Genomic DNA, 17846 nt, shown 5'->3' with positions numbered 1-17846 from the left:
TTGTCTCGTCTCGTCGTGGTTGTTGTTGTTGGTCATGCTAAGTACTGAGCTCTGTCCATGACAAGGGAGCAAGCTGAAATGTCATTTTTAAGTTTATATATGGGAACGAGCAGTACTGCAAAGCTTTCATCTCTCTATTTTCAGAACTACTGGCTTCTCTATTTATTCCAAACATCCATTATTGATGATGACAGAAATGTAAACACGTTACGTCCTGTGCATCAGATTTTTTTTCCACCATCTACTGGGTCAGAATAGTAAATGTAGAGGCTTTATGCATTGGTTCGAGGTGTTACCAGTAATCACATGGTGACACAGAAAAACTCAATACAACAATCACCCAGCACATCCTCTTCAAATCTTCCTTATTACAGTTTCAGCCTAAATGGAAATAATTTCTCAAATTTATGTTTTACTTATAAGAGTGGTTTTAAGGATATATGCTCCAAATCTGCTTGAAAAGGCCGTCTCAAGGGATTGTCCGTATTAAAATCTTAATTTGAAGAAGAATAATGTTATTTGCAGACAGGCTTTCAGAACCTGTCAAGAGCTGTTACCTCTGGTCTAATGTTGCCTCTTTGTGGTTTGGATCCCGTTTTTTCTTTTTTTTTTTTTTCTGGTGAGAAATCATGTTCATTAGCAAACGAAGGCAAATGACATCACCATCATGGCTTCAACTAGTACATCAGAATTACAGCTATTTTGAACTTATCTGATAACCGTAACAACAACAACCACAAAAAGATCTGTAGTCTAATATCAGTCCATTCCTGACAGTTTCTCTTTCTTGTTTTGTTCACTCGTTTTTTTTTGCAGTACAGACTGAAGCAGCTATAATGATAGACTTAACACTTCTTTACTTTGTCTTTTTACTCTCGCTGTCATGCCAGCGTCTAGACGGGGATAATTGTTGCCATTGCAAGAGGTTGCATCAACAAAGTTTCTCTGTTGTACATGTGCTTACATGGACAGGCCCAATTGTATATTACTCGGCCACGACAACATGATATTTAGAGATTTTTTCAGATAGAAAGAGACATGTTACTAGATGGAAAAGCTATTGGAATTTTGTCTTGACAATGGCATGCTTGTATCCCAGGTAAGGTGTTAATGTGTCTTAATGTGGGTCTAGAAGCTGTGCCCCTGCTGTTGTAGTGATTTCATTTGAAGGTTTGCATGTTCATTTCAGTTTACCCATTTAAAGGTTTCATTAAGTTTTCACGTCCTTTCTTATGTATCAACATTCCTGAAATTGTGACAACAATTTAAGCAACAAATGTCTGTGGAAATATGACTGAATATTTAAGGCCTGCAAGTCCCTTAAGGCTGCAATGCTGACACTTACTTTTGCTTTTGCCTTTCCTGCAGTGGGGCTAAAAATATAGTTCATCCTTAATATGTGTTTTTTGTTGCAATGTGTCAAGTAGTTGTTGAGATGTTTATCCCTCTTGTCAGATATTTTGTTCTTCATAAAGATGGACAGTCCAGGTAATTGCCAGCAGTTGACACTTCTGCTAGCAGGGAAAATAAAATCGGTGCCTACTTAAACAACGAACCATTGTGACAGGAACACTTACTAGTTTCATAATCGGTTTCCCTGTGGGAACCCTCTCCATACTGTTTTTCCCTGAGAAAATTGAGTAGTGTTAAAGATGCTCAAATATTTAATGATAATTTCAAAGTGGTATTAACCAATGTCCTCTTATGATAACAAAACCTTTTGAAATTAGAATAATTTGACAGTGTTTCAGTTCCCCTTCTAGTTTTAATCACATTATTTAGATACATTGTGAAATACCTCGTCTTAGTGATTTCATTGTTTTGAAACGTTATATGCCCAAATAGTGTAAATCTAAATTGAAACTCCACCAAATCCTAAACTAAAGGAGGCTGTTGCATACTGAGGGTGTGTGTTTTCCAGAAAAGACAACAGCTACGCTCAGATTGATGATGATATTGGTGGCTGAAGGATGGCAGCAGGAAATGAGGGCAAGAGGGAACTGTCTCTTCAATCAGGTTTGGTGTATTTGGAAGTGCCCCACATAGCATCAGCCTTCCACATGCCAACCTTAGTTCTGAATTTGTCATAACTTATGAGATTGCTATGAAGCGTGTCTTCCAGTGCTCTTGCTACGTGCCGATGACTGAGATTCTTTCCAACCAAACATCAGACTCTTGGTTTGACAAGTAGGGAGTTGTGTGCATTGGTAGGAAGAAAAAAATCATCTGAATGAAATTGATAACAGCCTTCAGACTTTTGAGCATAAGAGATGATGACAGTGCCGCTCCGTTCTTATCCAGTAAATCAGTGAAATGATTCAAGACGTCAGTAAAAAGTGCCTCATGCCCCTTCAGCCTACTCGGTGTAAGATGCAATTTGAGAGAGAAATGTCAGTAATGACAGTTATGGTGAAATACATTTTATTGAACATACGAGTACTTTTTTTGCTTCTATATCAAGACTTCCAAAGGGGAAAAACTGTTTGATAAGTCTCTTAATACTAACAGTGCTCTGATCAGGATTTTTGGGGCCAATCATCAATCGCAGGAAGCTGTATTGGCAGATCCTGATCATAGGACTTATTTGAAGCCTTTTTTTTTTAAATTGCACAGCATTATTTATTTAACAACTCAGCCTAGACTTAGTTATTGGTTGCAGCTTCAAGCTTAACAAATGCAGCTCTACTGTAAAAATCAGAATAAAAGCTAAATGTGCACAACACACCAAGTTAGAACAATAGCTTTTATATATGAGACAACAGAAATCAGTTCCAGGTATATGGACAATCAGCTGTGTAACATCTCTCAGCACACCATTTGATTGTTGTAGGTTCCCATGACAACTCGATGCATACAGTTTGCACCATTGTAACTGCACAGCTTTGTTCTGTAGCATGACTAAGGAACGGCTCAAAAAGTTTGCATATGTAACATATTCCCTTAGCTGAGAATCTGTATTGCTAATAGAGAATATCATCAGGAATGAGAGGGCTGTGTTTTTTATAGATGAATTAAGCCAAAACTCTGAACATAAACTCCTTTGGACCAAGTTAAGTTTGCAGCATACGTAATGATGATCTAGCCAGCATACATGGTTAACCTACTAGTCCCGCTTCATAGACCACCCGTCTGGGTAAGCATCTGTTGTGTGTACACAATGTGTAAAGACTAGCCCGTTGGCAATGGAGGAATTTACATTACAAAACCTCAGTCTCTCTGATTTATCTCCTTGTATGTTTTATGCTTTATCCACTAAAATCCTTTGTTTTTACTGGACTGGACTGAAGATGCTGTGTACACACAACAGATGCAGTTTGATTTTAGCCTGCAAGGCCAACTGAGTTCACCATCAGTCAACCTGTAATCAATAAATCAATCTTTATTTATATAGTGCCAATTCATTACAAACATTATCTCAAGAGACTTTTCACAGAAGTGCAGGTGTAGACCAGACTCTTTGATTAAGAGACACCCAAAGATTCAAGAACAGACAACAATACTAACTATGCTACTGATAATAGGAATATGACTAATAATGACCAATATGACAACAGAGAATAAGATAATAACAACGAATAAATGAATAATAGATCAGTAATGGACAGTGGATGTTATTTGTAAAAAGTGGCGACAGTGGGCAATCCACAGAAGCGATCCATCAAAGACCGAGAACCACAGTCAGGCGTACCATGACCACGATTCACAGAATCCTCATGAGAAAGATGTGAAAGCACAAGAGGCTCCAGGGAAGATACCAAGTGAGTAACATACATTAAGGGACATGAAGCATGCAGATGGAGAGGGAGAGGAGGAGAGAGATGCTCAGTGCAACATGGGAAATCCCCGGTAGTCTAAGCCTATAGCAGCATAGCTAGGAGCTGATCCAAGGCCTGAGCCAGCCCTAACTATAAACTTTACCTTTAAGAATAGGCTTAAAATTTTCCTTTTTGATAGAGAGGGCGTCTGCCTCCCAGACCCAAACTGGAAGAGGATTCCGCAGGAGAGGAGCCTGATAGTTGAAAGCCCTGTCTGTCTCCCACGCTACTTTTGAAGACTTTAGGAACCACAAGTAGGCCTGCATTCTGCGAGCGCAGTGCTCTAGTGGGGTAGTATGGTACTATGAGCTTCTTAATATATGATGGAGCCTGACCATTAAGAGCCTTGTAGGTGAGGGGAACTATTTATAACAAATATCACCTGATAATGATCAGTGGCTGATTGATGGGAGCACCCTAACTAAGTACTCAACAAAATATTTCCTTTACAAATCAGTTCTTTGACTTTGTATTTTGTTCCACAGGTGTAAATATTTCAGGGATAAAATAGAGATAACCCACCCATCCAGTGACTTGCACACAGCAGCAAGCAATTGGAAGCCCAATTATCAGCCCAAAGACAAAAGAAAGGTCACTTCAGCAGTTTGTTCATACAGGTGAAATGTTTCAACGTGACCAAGTTATCTGATGAGGATGAGGATGACATGTTGCACATTCCAGTTGTTCCTGGGGGAATCTCCAGCATTGTATTTGTCTCCGTGTTGAAAAGGAACTAAACTAAGAAGGAAGAGGAGAGAACTAGAAGCTCAGTCTTCCATGGAAGATGCTGCTGCCCTGCAGACCTTATTCTTCATGCTTTCTTGGCACAACGTCAACCTACTCTTGCTCATCCATAAACTCGGGTACCTGTGACAGAGCCTACCAGAGATACTAAGGCTGATACTAGATGGTCTAAAAAAAGATGATGAGAAAGTAATTCTAGCAGACCAAAATTGGTACTCTTCTTCTTGCCATCTTGATTTTGGAGGGAAGGCTAGCATCCACTTGTCTGTTGTTTTATAAATGACATGGAGACTATTGCCTGTCTCCGGCTATTTTTCCATTTCTTGGGATTCAGTGTTTACTCTGTAGGCCCTCACAAAATCAACTGAAGACATAGAGGGTGCTGACTTTTCAGATCTCTTTTCTGTTGGCTCTGACCATAGAGAGTTTGTGACATTGATCCCCTACCTATGCAACTTGCCCGTATGCAGCTTACACCAGGGAGTCTAAAAGTAACCTTACCATCTTGTTCTGCTTTTATTCCAAAAAGGACCATATTGTGCTGACCTGAGGATCTTGGAGTCCCTCAGCTGCTGTCCAACTGCTTTTCAGAACAGCATATATTGTTCCTAGTTTCTTCTGTATGTATGTATCTGCATGTGTCTGGTCTAAAACTCCACAGGGAACCTTTAGGTTCAGAGTTGGTGAGTTTTTGTATGAGTGGGTCAATGTGCATATGGCTAACTCAATATACAGTAGTTTCAATGGTGTCAACGGGTGGTGGAAACATGCCAAGATAGGCTACAATGCACCAACAAAGACGAGCACCACAAGTTATTAAGCAATGGATGCAGGATTTAGAATACCTTTTTTTTTTTTTTGGATTGCTTTGCAAATGCTTCATGAGGAAGGACATGCTTTCAACACATTTGTTGGACCTTGAGGATGCACACAATGCACTTTGTTGAGTGAAACTGAATGTAAAATAACTTTTATTTACAACTTCTCAATGCCCCTGTAGCTTAGGGTTTTATCAAAGGATACCAGATATATGTATCCTGGACTAAGTTTTACAGGGATAAACCCATTACCAAATAAATCTTTCTCAGTGCATAGTGGACTCTGTTGCACGTGTACTACTACTGCTCCACCCTGAGGTTTCAAGTGCTTCAATTGCTTCATGTCTACCTTCCACTAGGGATCGGACCTGGTGACCTCCCTAAGTCCTGTTTAAAAGACTCTGTGCTGCTGCTAGCTGGTCATCCTCAAAATTTACCCACACCAGAAAAACCGCTGAAGTGTAACCTCCACCTACATTCATCCATGGCTGTGTCATTGCCTTAGGGATTGAGGTCCAGTCCCTGCTCACCAACTGCTCTGCATTCATTATAGCCAGCTCATATCACAAAAAGACAGTTTTTTTTGCTTTTTAAAAAAATTTACGTTACACTGTTGTCAAGTAGCAGACATCAGTAGCATACTTCTCAAGGTACACTGCTTCATGTGGTTGCCACAGATAATGTGGACCACATTTGGGGACATTTCTGGATGCGTTAGTGCCATTAGTTTTCAGTACACCATTTATACATACGTTTTTTACTTAGTGGTTGGTTATATCTATATCTAAGCTTTCTCTCACCATCTAAATACAGTTGATGTAAAAATGTTTATTGTGCTTACAAAATTAAATTTCTTTAGATTTATGTTTCGAGAGCGCTGAGGTCAAGCTTATATCCATCTATCATCATCTGTAGGTTTGATAACAGAAGTAGAAGTTGTAGTAATAGGAGGCAATCTGTGTCTGTGTAAAATTTACTGCTTGCCTTCAACAACAAAAAGAATGGCATGAAAAAGAATAAGGGCCGGGGGCCGTTCTCTAGAAAATGGAGGAAATAGATCATTTTTACTGCAAACTGGCACTATCGTATCTAGATCTGGTTATATCTTAGGACATTATGGACATTACAACAGTCGAGTAAGAAATGTACCACTTGGTTCATGCACCTTTTGATGTCCATTTTCTTTTGTAATATATCTTTAGATTGTAGTAGCCCAATAGCCATGTTTCTACCAGAAACAGTCCCCGGATACCAGGCAGTTACTCTGGATGGTCCGCACACTTTGCTGCCAACAGTTTTCATTGAACCAAAAAAATCAAAAGTAGTTTCAGTGAAAAATGTTGACAATGACGTCAGTGCATTTATTAATTTTACATGGTATTTCCCAGGGGTTAATGCTAAAAAAGAGATTCCAGTAACTTTATTGGGGTAGCATCACAAATGTAAGTGAACACCTAAATCTGTAGGCCAGTATCCGTAGGTGTAATTGAGTTTTGCTTTTTTCTTCTTATTCTTTTCGATATTTTGGATGAACTAATCCTTTAGATGCTTCTTAAATTTTCTTAGGACACATCTTGTCTATGTACTTTATAGACAATAGAGGTTAAAAAAGCCAATATCAAGACAGTTTTTGATAATGGTGCCTTTCCAGTGTCTCATCTGCCTTTGTTTAACCCCACTTTTTCAGTCCAGCTGGTTTAAGGATGTGTGTGTGCACTTTTTTTCGTCATTATTTTTTGATAGTACCCCTCCGCTCTCACACACTCTCACTCAACATGAGTGTGTCACCTGTTCCATCAGTGACTCATGTGTCCCCTGTGGTCGTTGCTGTATTTAGTATATAAGTGGATGTTTCAGAGCGATTAGTCCGGCTGTGTTAAAAACAGACATTGTTCCCTGGACTTCGATGCCCCCCTCCCCCTTACTCACTCTCGCTGCCCCCACTCTCGCTCTCTTTCTCATGCTCTTGATCTCCTGCTCTGTTGCTCTCTCTCCCTGCCTCTTGCTTTTTTTTTAAAACAGACTCTGCTCCCCGGTATTAGATGTGTTGTTATTGTTGTTCTATGAATAAGAGATATGTAGCCTCGGGCACTTAGAATGGCACTCCACCTTGCTGCACTGTAAACACTGTGCGGAAGAGTAGGTTGTATATATGCATGTAGGGACACACACACAAACACACACAAACACACAAACAAAATAGGCCAACTGAAATACTGTAATATTAAGCAGTTTGCTAACATCCACTTTGAAACTCAGGCAATTTAGCGTTTTTTGTTGTTGTTGCAGCAGTGAAATAAATTATAATTTCTAAATACGTAGTGCACCACTTTCCCTTTCCCTCTTGTCTGAAATTCAGACATGCATGTGCAGTCAAATGTAATTATACCTTTCTGCATTTATAGATGACCATGAATCATACTTACTTATCATACTTTTATAACTGTTATACCCTCTTTATCTGCACATTATGTAAAATGGATGTAGACAAGAAGATGGCCTTTTTACATCTTCTCACCAAAGTTTGTTATATGAAGAGTGTTCAACCAATTAAAACACGATTATGCTAATTCCTGGCTTACTTTAAAGGTGATGTGCTGCAATGCCAAAGAGAAATTAATTTTCTTTGTTTTTGCTGTTTAGCAGTGAATTAAAACTTTGCCCCACGGCTCAGTCCAGGCATCCAAAAAGCAAAGTATGAATTCCATGGCCAAATCATTCTAATTTTCTTTAGCTTGACCTAATTTTAAGCAAGTATGTTTGAAAGAGTTTTCACTTTCTGACAGCATGTAGCTGTTGGCTGTGTTTTGAGGAGTTTACTCTTCTTTTTGTGCTGTGTTTACAGCTCTAATCTACATATCTGTCTCACACTATCTAGCTCTCCCTTCCATTTTCTCTTTTCGCTGTTTATCACAACACACATACAAATGCATCCTTGAATAAACCCTCCATATACAGATGTAGAACTTCAAAAGATTTACGCAGGAAGAAAATAAACCGGGACTTTATTTGGCTGTGACGTGTGTGCAGTCCAGTTGAAAATGTTTGATATAAATACACGCATTCTCTGCTCCTCAATTTGGAAAGCTCAATGCGTCTCTTCCTTTTAAATTATACAAAGCGTTATTTATAAGTGTGTGAGACATTTTCCCCTCCGTCCATGCTACTTCTCCCTTGCGCTGAAGGCAGTGATACCCCCAACCCTCTTTGTTTTCACCATGTTCTTTTCTATGTCCTTCACCATTTCCCATCTTCATATCCCCTCTCTCTTTTGGCTGCCTCTTGCTCTTCCCCACGCCTTTAGTTTATTTGGCACTCGTCGCTTGGGGGCATATGGAATCTAATTTAGCCAGTAATCAAGAGCTTGAATTGGTGTGTGTTCATGATGCGTGCTCCTGTGTTCCTGTGTGTGTGTGTGTGTCTCCTTATGTTGGCATTAAGCTCAGATAGACTCTTCTCATTTACCCAAACCTCATAGAGCCAGACAACAAATTAAGAAAAGAGGGAAATCATGTTTTCAAGAAACATTCCCATTTTTGCTTCAGCATCATCTTGTTCTGTGTGTTTTCTCCTGTCGCTAACAACCATCTGTATTTACCACTTACTATATGTTATGTACGTTTGTGTTTGATATATACGTTACTGCTGCTAAATCCTGTTGAACTGAAGTAAGGTATGACAATGGCACCAAGATACATAATAATGATATAATGCAGAGTCTTGAAATAGAGTAAAACTATTTCATTGCCTACATATTTATTGTTGCACTTTATATAGAATTTGTTGAACTTAACATGTGTTTCTAAGGTTAAAACACAACAGTACATTAAGAAATCCAAATAATACTAAATAATTTCAGCTAGCTGCTAAACTGTCATTAGTGTGACTGACCATTTTGTTCATATTTGAGAGCAAGAAACTTTGTTCTCGAACATCACTTGTATTATTTGCTGCATACAGTCAGTCTAGGGTATTCTGCTTCTGTGGTACATAATACTCTGTGCTGAGGGCAAAAAGTAGCACACTGGGAAATAAAGCAGGTAGGCAAACTGATGCTCATAACTCCACTATATGCTCCTGTAGCCCCTGTAGAGAAGATTTTGGCAGATAAGGTAAACAGAGTGGTCACAGGTTCCACAAAATACAGATATTTCTATACTGAAAGATGGAATTAAAGTTACTTGTTTGAATTCCAACTTCCCTGTCTTCTGCACAAGCATTTAGTAGCCAACTTGCTTCATCCATGCAGTGTCAGAGTCAGCATTTATTGTACTGAATGAATGTCAACATAATCTATGAACTGGTATATTAAATTGCTCAAATATCAATATTAAAGCTAGTGTATCGGTAAAAATAGCATGTGATAAAGTGTAATGGAAACAGACTTGGCAAAACAATCATGACCATCATTAAGCATGTGACTTGCAGTTTATCTTCCACTCTACTGAAGAGACCAGACATCAGATCTGTGTATTCTGATGAGATGACGGTAGCCTTCCTCAAATTAATGCATGAAACAAACAAACTAATTGCAATATTTCCTTTGTTTTTTTTCTAAATGTTTGGCTGGCGCTTCCTCAACTGCATCATCTTGTTGAACCCTCTTCTTCTGCAAGCTCAATATCAGATGTTCACATAACAGTATTGGATGGATATACAAAAATCCACTATGTCTTCTTGCTGATTCTCCGGAAATGTGTTAAGATTTGCACTACATTTATATGGTAACCTGACTTGTGCCATCTAGTTTAGTACAAGGCGTAACCACTCTGCTTAAACGCCTACGATAACCTTTGCACACTGTGCAAGATGTACGTTATATTGTGCATTTACCTTTTTAGGTGCTTTTAAGTTGCAAAAGCAAGAAAGGTCAGACTTTTTCAGCTGCCTTCACCAGCCAACTCAGTTGCTGTTAGAATAAAGTAACCGGAGGGACGACACGCAGTCACAGAAAATAATGCTTTAAAACCTCACAAAAATCACTAAAATCAAAAAACATTCTGTTTGTATTTCATCATCAAATGTCTAAAAGCACTAAGCAAAGAGATTTGGAGGCTATTTATTAGTCTACATGCAAGCTCTTTTCAGCAGCACTTGAGCAGACAAAATAATAAAAGAAATGTACATTTTAAATATTACATAATTTAGCTGCATACGTTTTCTCGATTCATTGTGACTGAAAGCATGGATTGATTTCTTGGAAAGCACTTTTGTGCACTTCACCTCATCTCCTCCTCATGTATTCCTCTGAATCATAGTTGGCGCACAATCTCTGATGGTTTCCATAAAACCCTTCCAGGCTTTTTGATTAAGAAAGTCTCTGCAAGCTTTTCTGCTAAGTCCATGTTGTTCCATAAGTACAGCAAATCAACAAATACATTATATTAAAAAATGAAGGTGACAGATGTTCATTGACAGCTGAACAAACCTGAATCTTGTCATTTACTGTTGATACAACTGATTAATCAATGAATCTATCAGCAGAAAATTGAACTATTTTATGAACTGGTTAATTGTTTAAATCATATTTCCAAGCAAATGTGTCAGTGTTTTGTTTCCAGCGTTTCCAGATTGGCTGATTTCTTTTTATATCATTGTAAACTGATTATATACTTTGAGTTTCGGACTGTTGGTCACACACATTTGAAGACGTCGCCTTGGACTTTGGTAAATCAGGACATTTTTGTGACGTTTTATAGATAAAGTATTGCTCAACTAATTCTTAATGAATATAAGTTGTGGCATGTTAAACATAGTAAGCACACAGTGGTTCAGAAAGGAAGCATGCTCTTGCTTTTTGAAAGCAAAATACAATTTTAAGAGTTTCAATTGATGGATGTCTGATCTTTGGTCTTTCTGTCTCAGGGCGACTACGATCCAGTCAAAACCCGAGTTCTCCACCTCAAAATGAACCCCACCACTGTTGCCAAGCAACAGCGCCAGCAGGAAGTTGAGGCTCTTCGGGAAGAAGTGACACATCTCAGGGAACTTGTGCGCTCGCTGCAAGATGGAGGCGCTCTGGTCCATTCACATGACGACTCCAGTATACACAGTTCCAGCCTCGGCCTCAGTTTACCGCCATCGAAGGAGGTGCTGGGTAAGATCCACAACACAGACTCTCATTTCCAGACTCCCTTCTACTAAATTGGCTCATTAGCTTGTAGCAGCCTTGTGATAAATAAAACCTGGTTGGTTAGTTGCATTGACGTTTTCATTGTCCAGCACTTTGTCATTTCCATAAACTTTTATTGAACTTAATGTAGATACCACAGCAGAGATTAGGTCCAGAGCAAACAATCAAGAAATCAATCTTCACCAACACAGACTAGATCAATGTAGAGCACAATGAGCACATGCACATAAAGAGCTCAAGTTAAGCTGCTGTTAGTTATAGCCGGTTGTTATTGAATAGTGTAGCACTTAAATGGTTTGTATATTCCACCTTATTGTACCATAGAGACCCCTTGTTCAATATGATTGGGTAAATATTTGATTACTGATACTGTTAGTTATCAAAATATTTAGGCAAATGCAAGGACGCTTTCATTGCTAACATAATTGTTAAAGTAAGGAATTTGATATTTTACTACTTTATACTCAGCACACTTTTGACAGGTTTGTCAGGTCCCGTTCCCTTTTAGAGCAATGAAAAAAATGAAATGAGAGAAAGTGGTAATCTGTGCCCTCTAGTGGCTGCATCCTAAACCGAAGTAAGGAGGGAATTGCTTCATTGATATTTATATTTGAGGCCACTGGGGCTTTTGTCCTCTCTCTGTGAGTATATGACAGACAGTTAGAGGGGGACAGTGTAGTTATGACAGGGTTAAATATTTAATCAGAGTTCAGGGCAGTTCAGCGCTGGAAGTCTGTTGGCTAATTTGTCTTCTGAGTGCCATTTCTCGCTCTCTCGCTCGCTCTCTTTCGCTTTCACGCTCTCTCTCTCTCTCACACACTCTCAGGCTCTCTCTCTCGCTCTTTGTGTCTCTCGTTCACTAACTAAGTCGTCTCTCATCTCTTTTTCCATCTTCTTTTCCTGTTCCTTTCACTTTTTTATCTGTCATTTTCCCGTCTTTAGATTTGCCTGTCTGTTCCTCACCCTTTCGTCTCTCTTTTTTATTTTTTTTTCATTTGAAGTGATAATTGAGTTTCTTACCGGTGCTCAATTTAAATTCTAGGAGCTAATACAAACCTAAAATGTGATATCTGTTCTTATCTTCAGGCCAGGGTCAATGCAATGGCATGTCTGGAACAACATCAAAGATCAACTGAATATATTTCATGTCTTTGACATCGGCACAGGTTTATATAAAACGTATTACTTCATAAAGTCCATATGACGCCGCATTAGTTATTGACCCCACTGACAATGGTTAAACCTCACCATGAAATAAGAAATTATAGATCTAAAGTAGACCTTTAGAAAGTTATATCTGGCAAAAAGAAGTGTTTAATATTGCAACGAATGGAGTGTCAGACATTCCCAACTGTCCCATAAGGTGGGATTTTGAGTCTTTGTTGTTAGAACAATAGTATCATGATTGTAATCATCTGGAACATTTTCCTGCAAAGAGAACAATGGATATCTTACTATTTTCTATATTTTGTCCACATACGGTATTTCTTAGCTTAGTTAATTCACTGACATTTCCATTTTTATTCTTTAACTGTGGTTCATGAAGATTTTTGATGACACCCAAAAATTTAGAATAGGCAGCCTGTTGTTAGTGCGGCGTGTGTGTGTGTGTGTATGGGTGAGCAGGTCTACCAGTGACTTGAGAGCTAATTATCCTCCACACTTACATTTAAATGAGATTTGAAACAATTATGAAAAACATGTAAAATGAAGCCTAGGATTAAAGTGACACGAATTCTTTTTTATTTTGCCCTTTTCCTTTGAACTAGGTTAGAAACCTTTCTTTTACATTGATCAAAAATTCTTTTTTAAATCAAATTGAATAGAGCTGTTGCGTAAGCTGTATGTATTACTCCTAGTTTTTCACATGACTGCATTTTGTGAATGAAGGATTTTTTTTCTCTTCTTGGAAGCGTCCTGAAGGTTACTTTGCAGTGGAAAATGAAAATATTAGCGAACAAATGGAGTTTGAACACACAGTTCACCTGTTTTCCTACTGTAGCTGCCCCCACCCCCACATTTACTGCCATACAACCCATCTCTACTTTATCATCTGTTTTATTAACGCTTACTTATTCATTCAGATTTGATTTTATTTTTCATACAACCTCTACATAGTGTCTTACTGTATAATAGTTGTTGTTTCTCTCTTTCAGCTCAAGTAGTCTGCAGAAGTCAGGGAAATATTACACCTTTTGTGTTAAGTTACCTGGGTAGATAGGTCACATATATTAACAACAAATTATGTGTGTCATTTCCCCATTTTTCTTCATTTACTTAATTTCAAGAGATACAAATACTTTGGGTGTACTTCAGATTGAGAAATGAGTAGGCAAAAATATATAAATAAGAGACTCCCTCAGCAGTGGAATTTTCTTGACAGCTGTTAAGAGACCGCGCGCCCAGACCCGTAGAGACCAATTAAGGGCAAAAGTCAGAAGTCACTAACTTTCGCAAAACTTGACAGTTGGTGTAAAATATCTCCCAACCCAAATATTTTGATGTAGCAGCTAAACACACACATTGGCACATTCGTGTGCGCGCTCACACACATTCGTCTTTGCGATTACACAGGAAATAACATGTCCATGTCCCCGCGTACGTGTCCATTTGTCTGCATGTTACAATAAATTTAAGCAGCGTCTACTTCATGCTGTCACTTGAGAATTAACAGCGATTTTCAGAGCCGTTTGATAGCTGTCACATGGTGACAGTTTTGTCACAATGCTGAAGTCCTGAAACAGTATTTATCAGCACTGACTGACACTCAAGATGGGCCCAGTCACCCAGGAGACAGACAGACGAGCCCACAGACAGACACTCACAGACTCTTAAGTTTATTTTTTGTCGCCAATAACTTGTTTAATAATGAAGGATAAGAATGTAATAGGCTAAGATGTATGATGAGAAGAATGACTGGTAGAAATCATTATTAATCATAGCAGGGTTAGGCTATGAAAATGCGCCATTGTCACAATTAACTAATCTTGCAACATAATGGAATATATATGTGTGTGTGTGATGTCTCCACAAGAGAATTACGAATTTGTGACTATAAAATGAATAGAACTAGTTCAGTACAGTTCCTGTAAAAGTAGATAAACAGTAGATAAACTAAAATGCTTTTGACCTTGAAAAAAATAGTGTTCTGCTTGCACAAAATTAGTGCAAGCAGAGCTTTATAGGAGTGTTTCATCTGCATGGACAAATTGTTTTTCTCCCTTTTTTCCCTTACCAGTGTTCTTGCCATGTTTTTAATACTCATTTTATGTTTGACAGAAATGAGAAACAACCAAGATGGACATTTTGTGTGATGTAGATGGTAGAAACAAGATGGGGACAATTGTGTGATTTAGAAGAAAACTTGTCCAAATTTACAGCACGATTGTCATTGCTGTATAATTACAGCAATTTGCCCACTTTTCACCACATTCTGACTTTTTCCGAATGCCTGGGTTCAGATAAAAGCTTCCAAATCAACCTCAATTTATTTTTTTTGGCTGAAATCCTTGAAATAGTTATCAAATTATGTTGATGGCTTTGCCAATATCAATGCAGAGTACCTTTCTGTGTGTGGATGAAAATTACCCCCCCAACTGTCTTGCGCTTTTCTCCGATCCTTCAGTGGCACAAAACCTTTTCAGAATGTTTTCAGGGAATTTGAACAGTAACGTGGAAAAGTTTGCCATTTCTATTGTTATATTAAATTCATGCACACGCTCACATGCATGTATCACTTTTTCTGCAGTGATAACATTGTTACTAATTTTCCCCATAATGACTTATTTTTGCTCAGACTAACTAATTTCTCTGTCTCCTCAAATGGAGTCTTTAAAGTAATTATGGCAAATTGATTTTCAACAAATTAAAGTCTAGCCCCATCCTCCTTCTCCTCTCCATGATTCCCTCTGCTTCCAGCTAGGAGACGCAGCTGACAGCTTTAGTCACCAATACACTCTGTACATTACAGTTTTTCTAGACCCTAAGTAAGCAGATGGAGTGCCTCAGGGAGTGTATATTTGATATGGAGCCATCCATCTATGTTGCATTAGCTAAGTGAGTTGAGCATGTAGTTGTAGAGCACTATGGAGAAAAAATCTTGCACATGTAGCTTAGTCTTACATTGGAATGCATTGACTGTTACTTTACGTATAGAGTGATGTTGAAAATGTAAATTGTACATACTTAAATTCCAGGCCAGTATCAGAATATCTGACGAGTGTATTCTCCCAATGTTTGTGTGTGTTGCAGATTTACGTAAGCAGATGGAGAGCTCCGAGCTCAGGAACCAGAGGCTGAAGGAGGTTTTTCAAAGGAAAATTCAGGAGTTCCGCACAGTCTGCTACGTCCTGACCGGCTACCAGATCGATATCACCACTGAGAACCAGTACAGGCTCACCTCAGTCTATGCAGAGCACATGGACGACTCTTTGCTCTTCAAAAAGGTACACATACTTCATATTTAGGGCTGAGCAATTTGGGCACAATCAAACAGAAAACTTTATTGTTGATATAATGTGACATAACTATGGTGCTTACAAACACACAAGAAAGAGATGAAAGTTATGCATAAGCTCAGAATTGTAAACTATAATACAACTTTTATGACCAAAAAACACACATTAAAGCTACATTACAGGGTTATCTGAAACAAGTAGGAAAATGGTAAATAGACTGGACTTGTATAGTGCCTTTCTAGCCTTTACAACCACTCAACGTGCTGTAGCACTGCATTCACATGTCATTCATTCACTGATAGGAATGGTGTGACAGACAAACCTGTCATCAGGAGGATCATTCACACGCAGTCACACACACCAAGGAGCAATTGTGCTTCAGGTTCAGTGTCTCGCCCAAGGACGCTACGTCTTCTAATTGGGGGACAACCCTCTACCACCTAAGCCACAGCTGCCCCAATATTTACATGTGCATACGTCTATATTTACACACTTGCTGAGATCAGATATGGTTGCAGGTAGCTATGAGCCACTGGCAGTGTGTTCTGTAAGCATATGCACCGTGATCATTAATATAGAAGTGTGAAATTAAAAGGGAAACGCTGTCAACAACAAAATTCCTACAGGCTGTAGCATCTGAGCGAGTGCTGATATCTGTCTTGGTGAAATCATTTATAAATGCCTCAGGAAGTGCAAATTTGACCTTGCAGGGTGGTTTTTTTTTCTTTGCTTTTCTACTGTATCTCCATATCCACGTTTATGCACCATTACGCCAGTTATAGCTTTGTGCCCAACTTGGCCACGCAGGGAGAGGAATACTACGCCAACAGAGACTCATCTGCTGTGTGCATTGAATGTGTGTGTACCTCATGAGTGGAATTGTGGTGTGTGTGTGTGTGTGTGTGTGAGGGAGAGAGTGATGATTGGGCAATGTCACGGGGCTGGGCTGCATTAATCGATCACCACTCCCCACACACACACATTGAGTGGGCTAAATAAAAACTGTATGCGTGCTTGTCCCTTAGCTGTTGAGCAAATCTTTTTGTTAAGTAGCTTTACAGTGAAAACATCCTGTTGTGCTCCCTCTGCACTTACCTCTTTGTCTCAGTTCCTCCCCATCTCTCCTCTCTCCATACTGCTGCTACACTTTTTCTCACTTTATCTCTCTGTTGTTGTTTATCTCTCCCCCACTCTCTGTTACTCTCTAATCTGAGTGTGTAGCAGCAGCTAATCACAGTGTTGTTGCTGTGTTCTGCTATGATATGGAGCCTCTAGCTAGAAGAGAAACTGTGGAGAATCCATACTGGCAAGGTGGAAGGCAGCTTTATTATCTTGGCAAGCTAATTATTGTGGTCAAGTAAAAGACGATTGTCTCTGGTCGTTAGTGCCTTGCTCAAGGACTCGCTTGAATGCTTGTGGAGAGAATAACATGGGAATAAGAAATGGGTGGGGGATTTGAAAGTGCATGTGCGCGTTCATTTTTTTTTTTCTTGCTGGTGTGTCCAATCTGCTCCATCGAACCCACCTGCGACCCTGCCAGAAGAGATAATTCACTGTCAATATTTATTAACCTCAGACTGCATACATAGACCACACACTCACACACGCAAACACACACGCATACAGTCGTAATGCCCTCATAGTGCACACTGTCACACTCAAATGCACACATACTCACTCCAATCTCAACACTCCCCGTCACACCACACTTCACCACACAGCACCTCCCACAACCCCCTCTCTGTTGGGTGCACATGCATATAGATGTACAGAGACAAGTGCGCGCACACACACACACATACACATACACACACAAAACAGATGCTAACAGCTCCTGTATTAGTATTCAGCATGTTTTCCACTGTGAGTGTGTATGACA

At 39.1% G+C, this 17846-nt stretch overlaps 1 protein-coding gene across 3 annotated transcripts in view; it reads left to right on the top strand.

The window, feature by feature from the left end:
* Window positions 1-17846, top strand: part of mad1l1 (mitotic arrest deficient 1 like 1) — a 54747-nt gene that overhangs the window by 17867 nt on the left and 19034 nt on the right. For all 3 annotated transcript variants that reach the window (XM_070828419.1, XM_070828422.1, XM_070828420.1), the window contains exons 16-17: window positions 11243-11474; window positions 15762-15955. In XM_070828419.1, coding sequence (XP_070684520.1) covers window positions 11243-11474; window positions 15762-15955 — 426 coding nt within the window. The remainder of the gene's footprint in view (window positions 1-11242; window positions 11475-15761; window positions 15956-17846) is intronic.

The sequence above is a fragment of the Pempheris klunzingeri genome, chromosome 3 (genome assembly GCF_042242105.1).
Source record: "Pempheris klunzingeri isolate RE-2024b chromosome 3, fPemKlu1.hap1, whole genome shotgun sequence".
NCBI lineage: Eukaryota > Metazoa > Chordata > Actinopteri > Acropomatiformes > Pempheridae > Pempheris > Pempheris klunzingeri.
The sequence above is the reverse complement of the archived record's forward strand: the minus strand, read 5'-3'. Positions and strand labels throughout refer to the sequence as shown.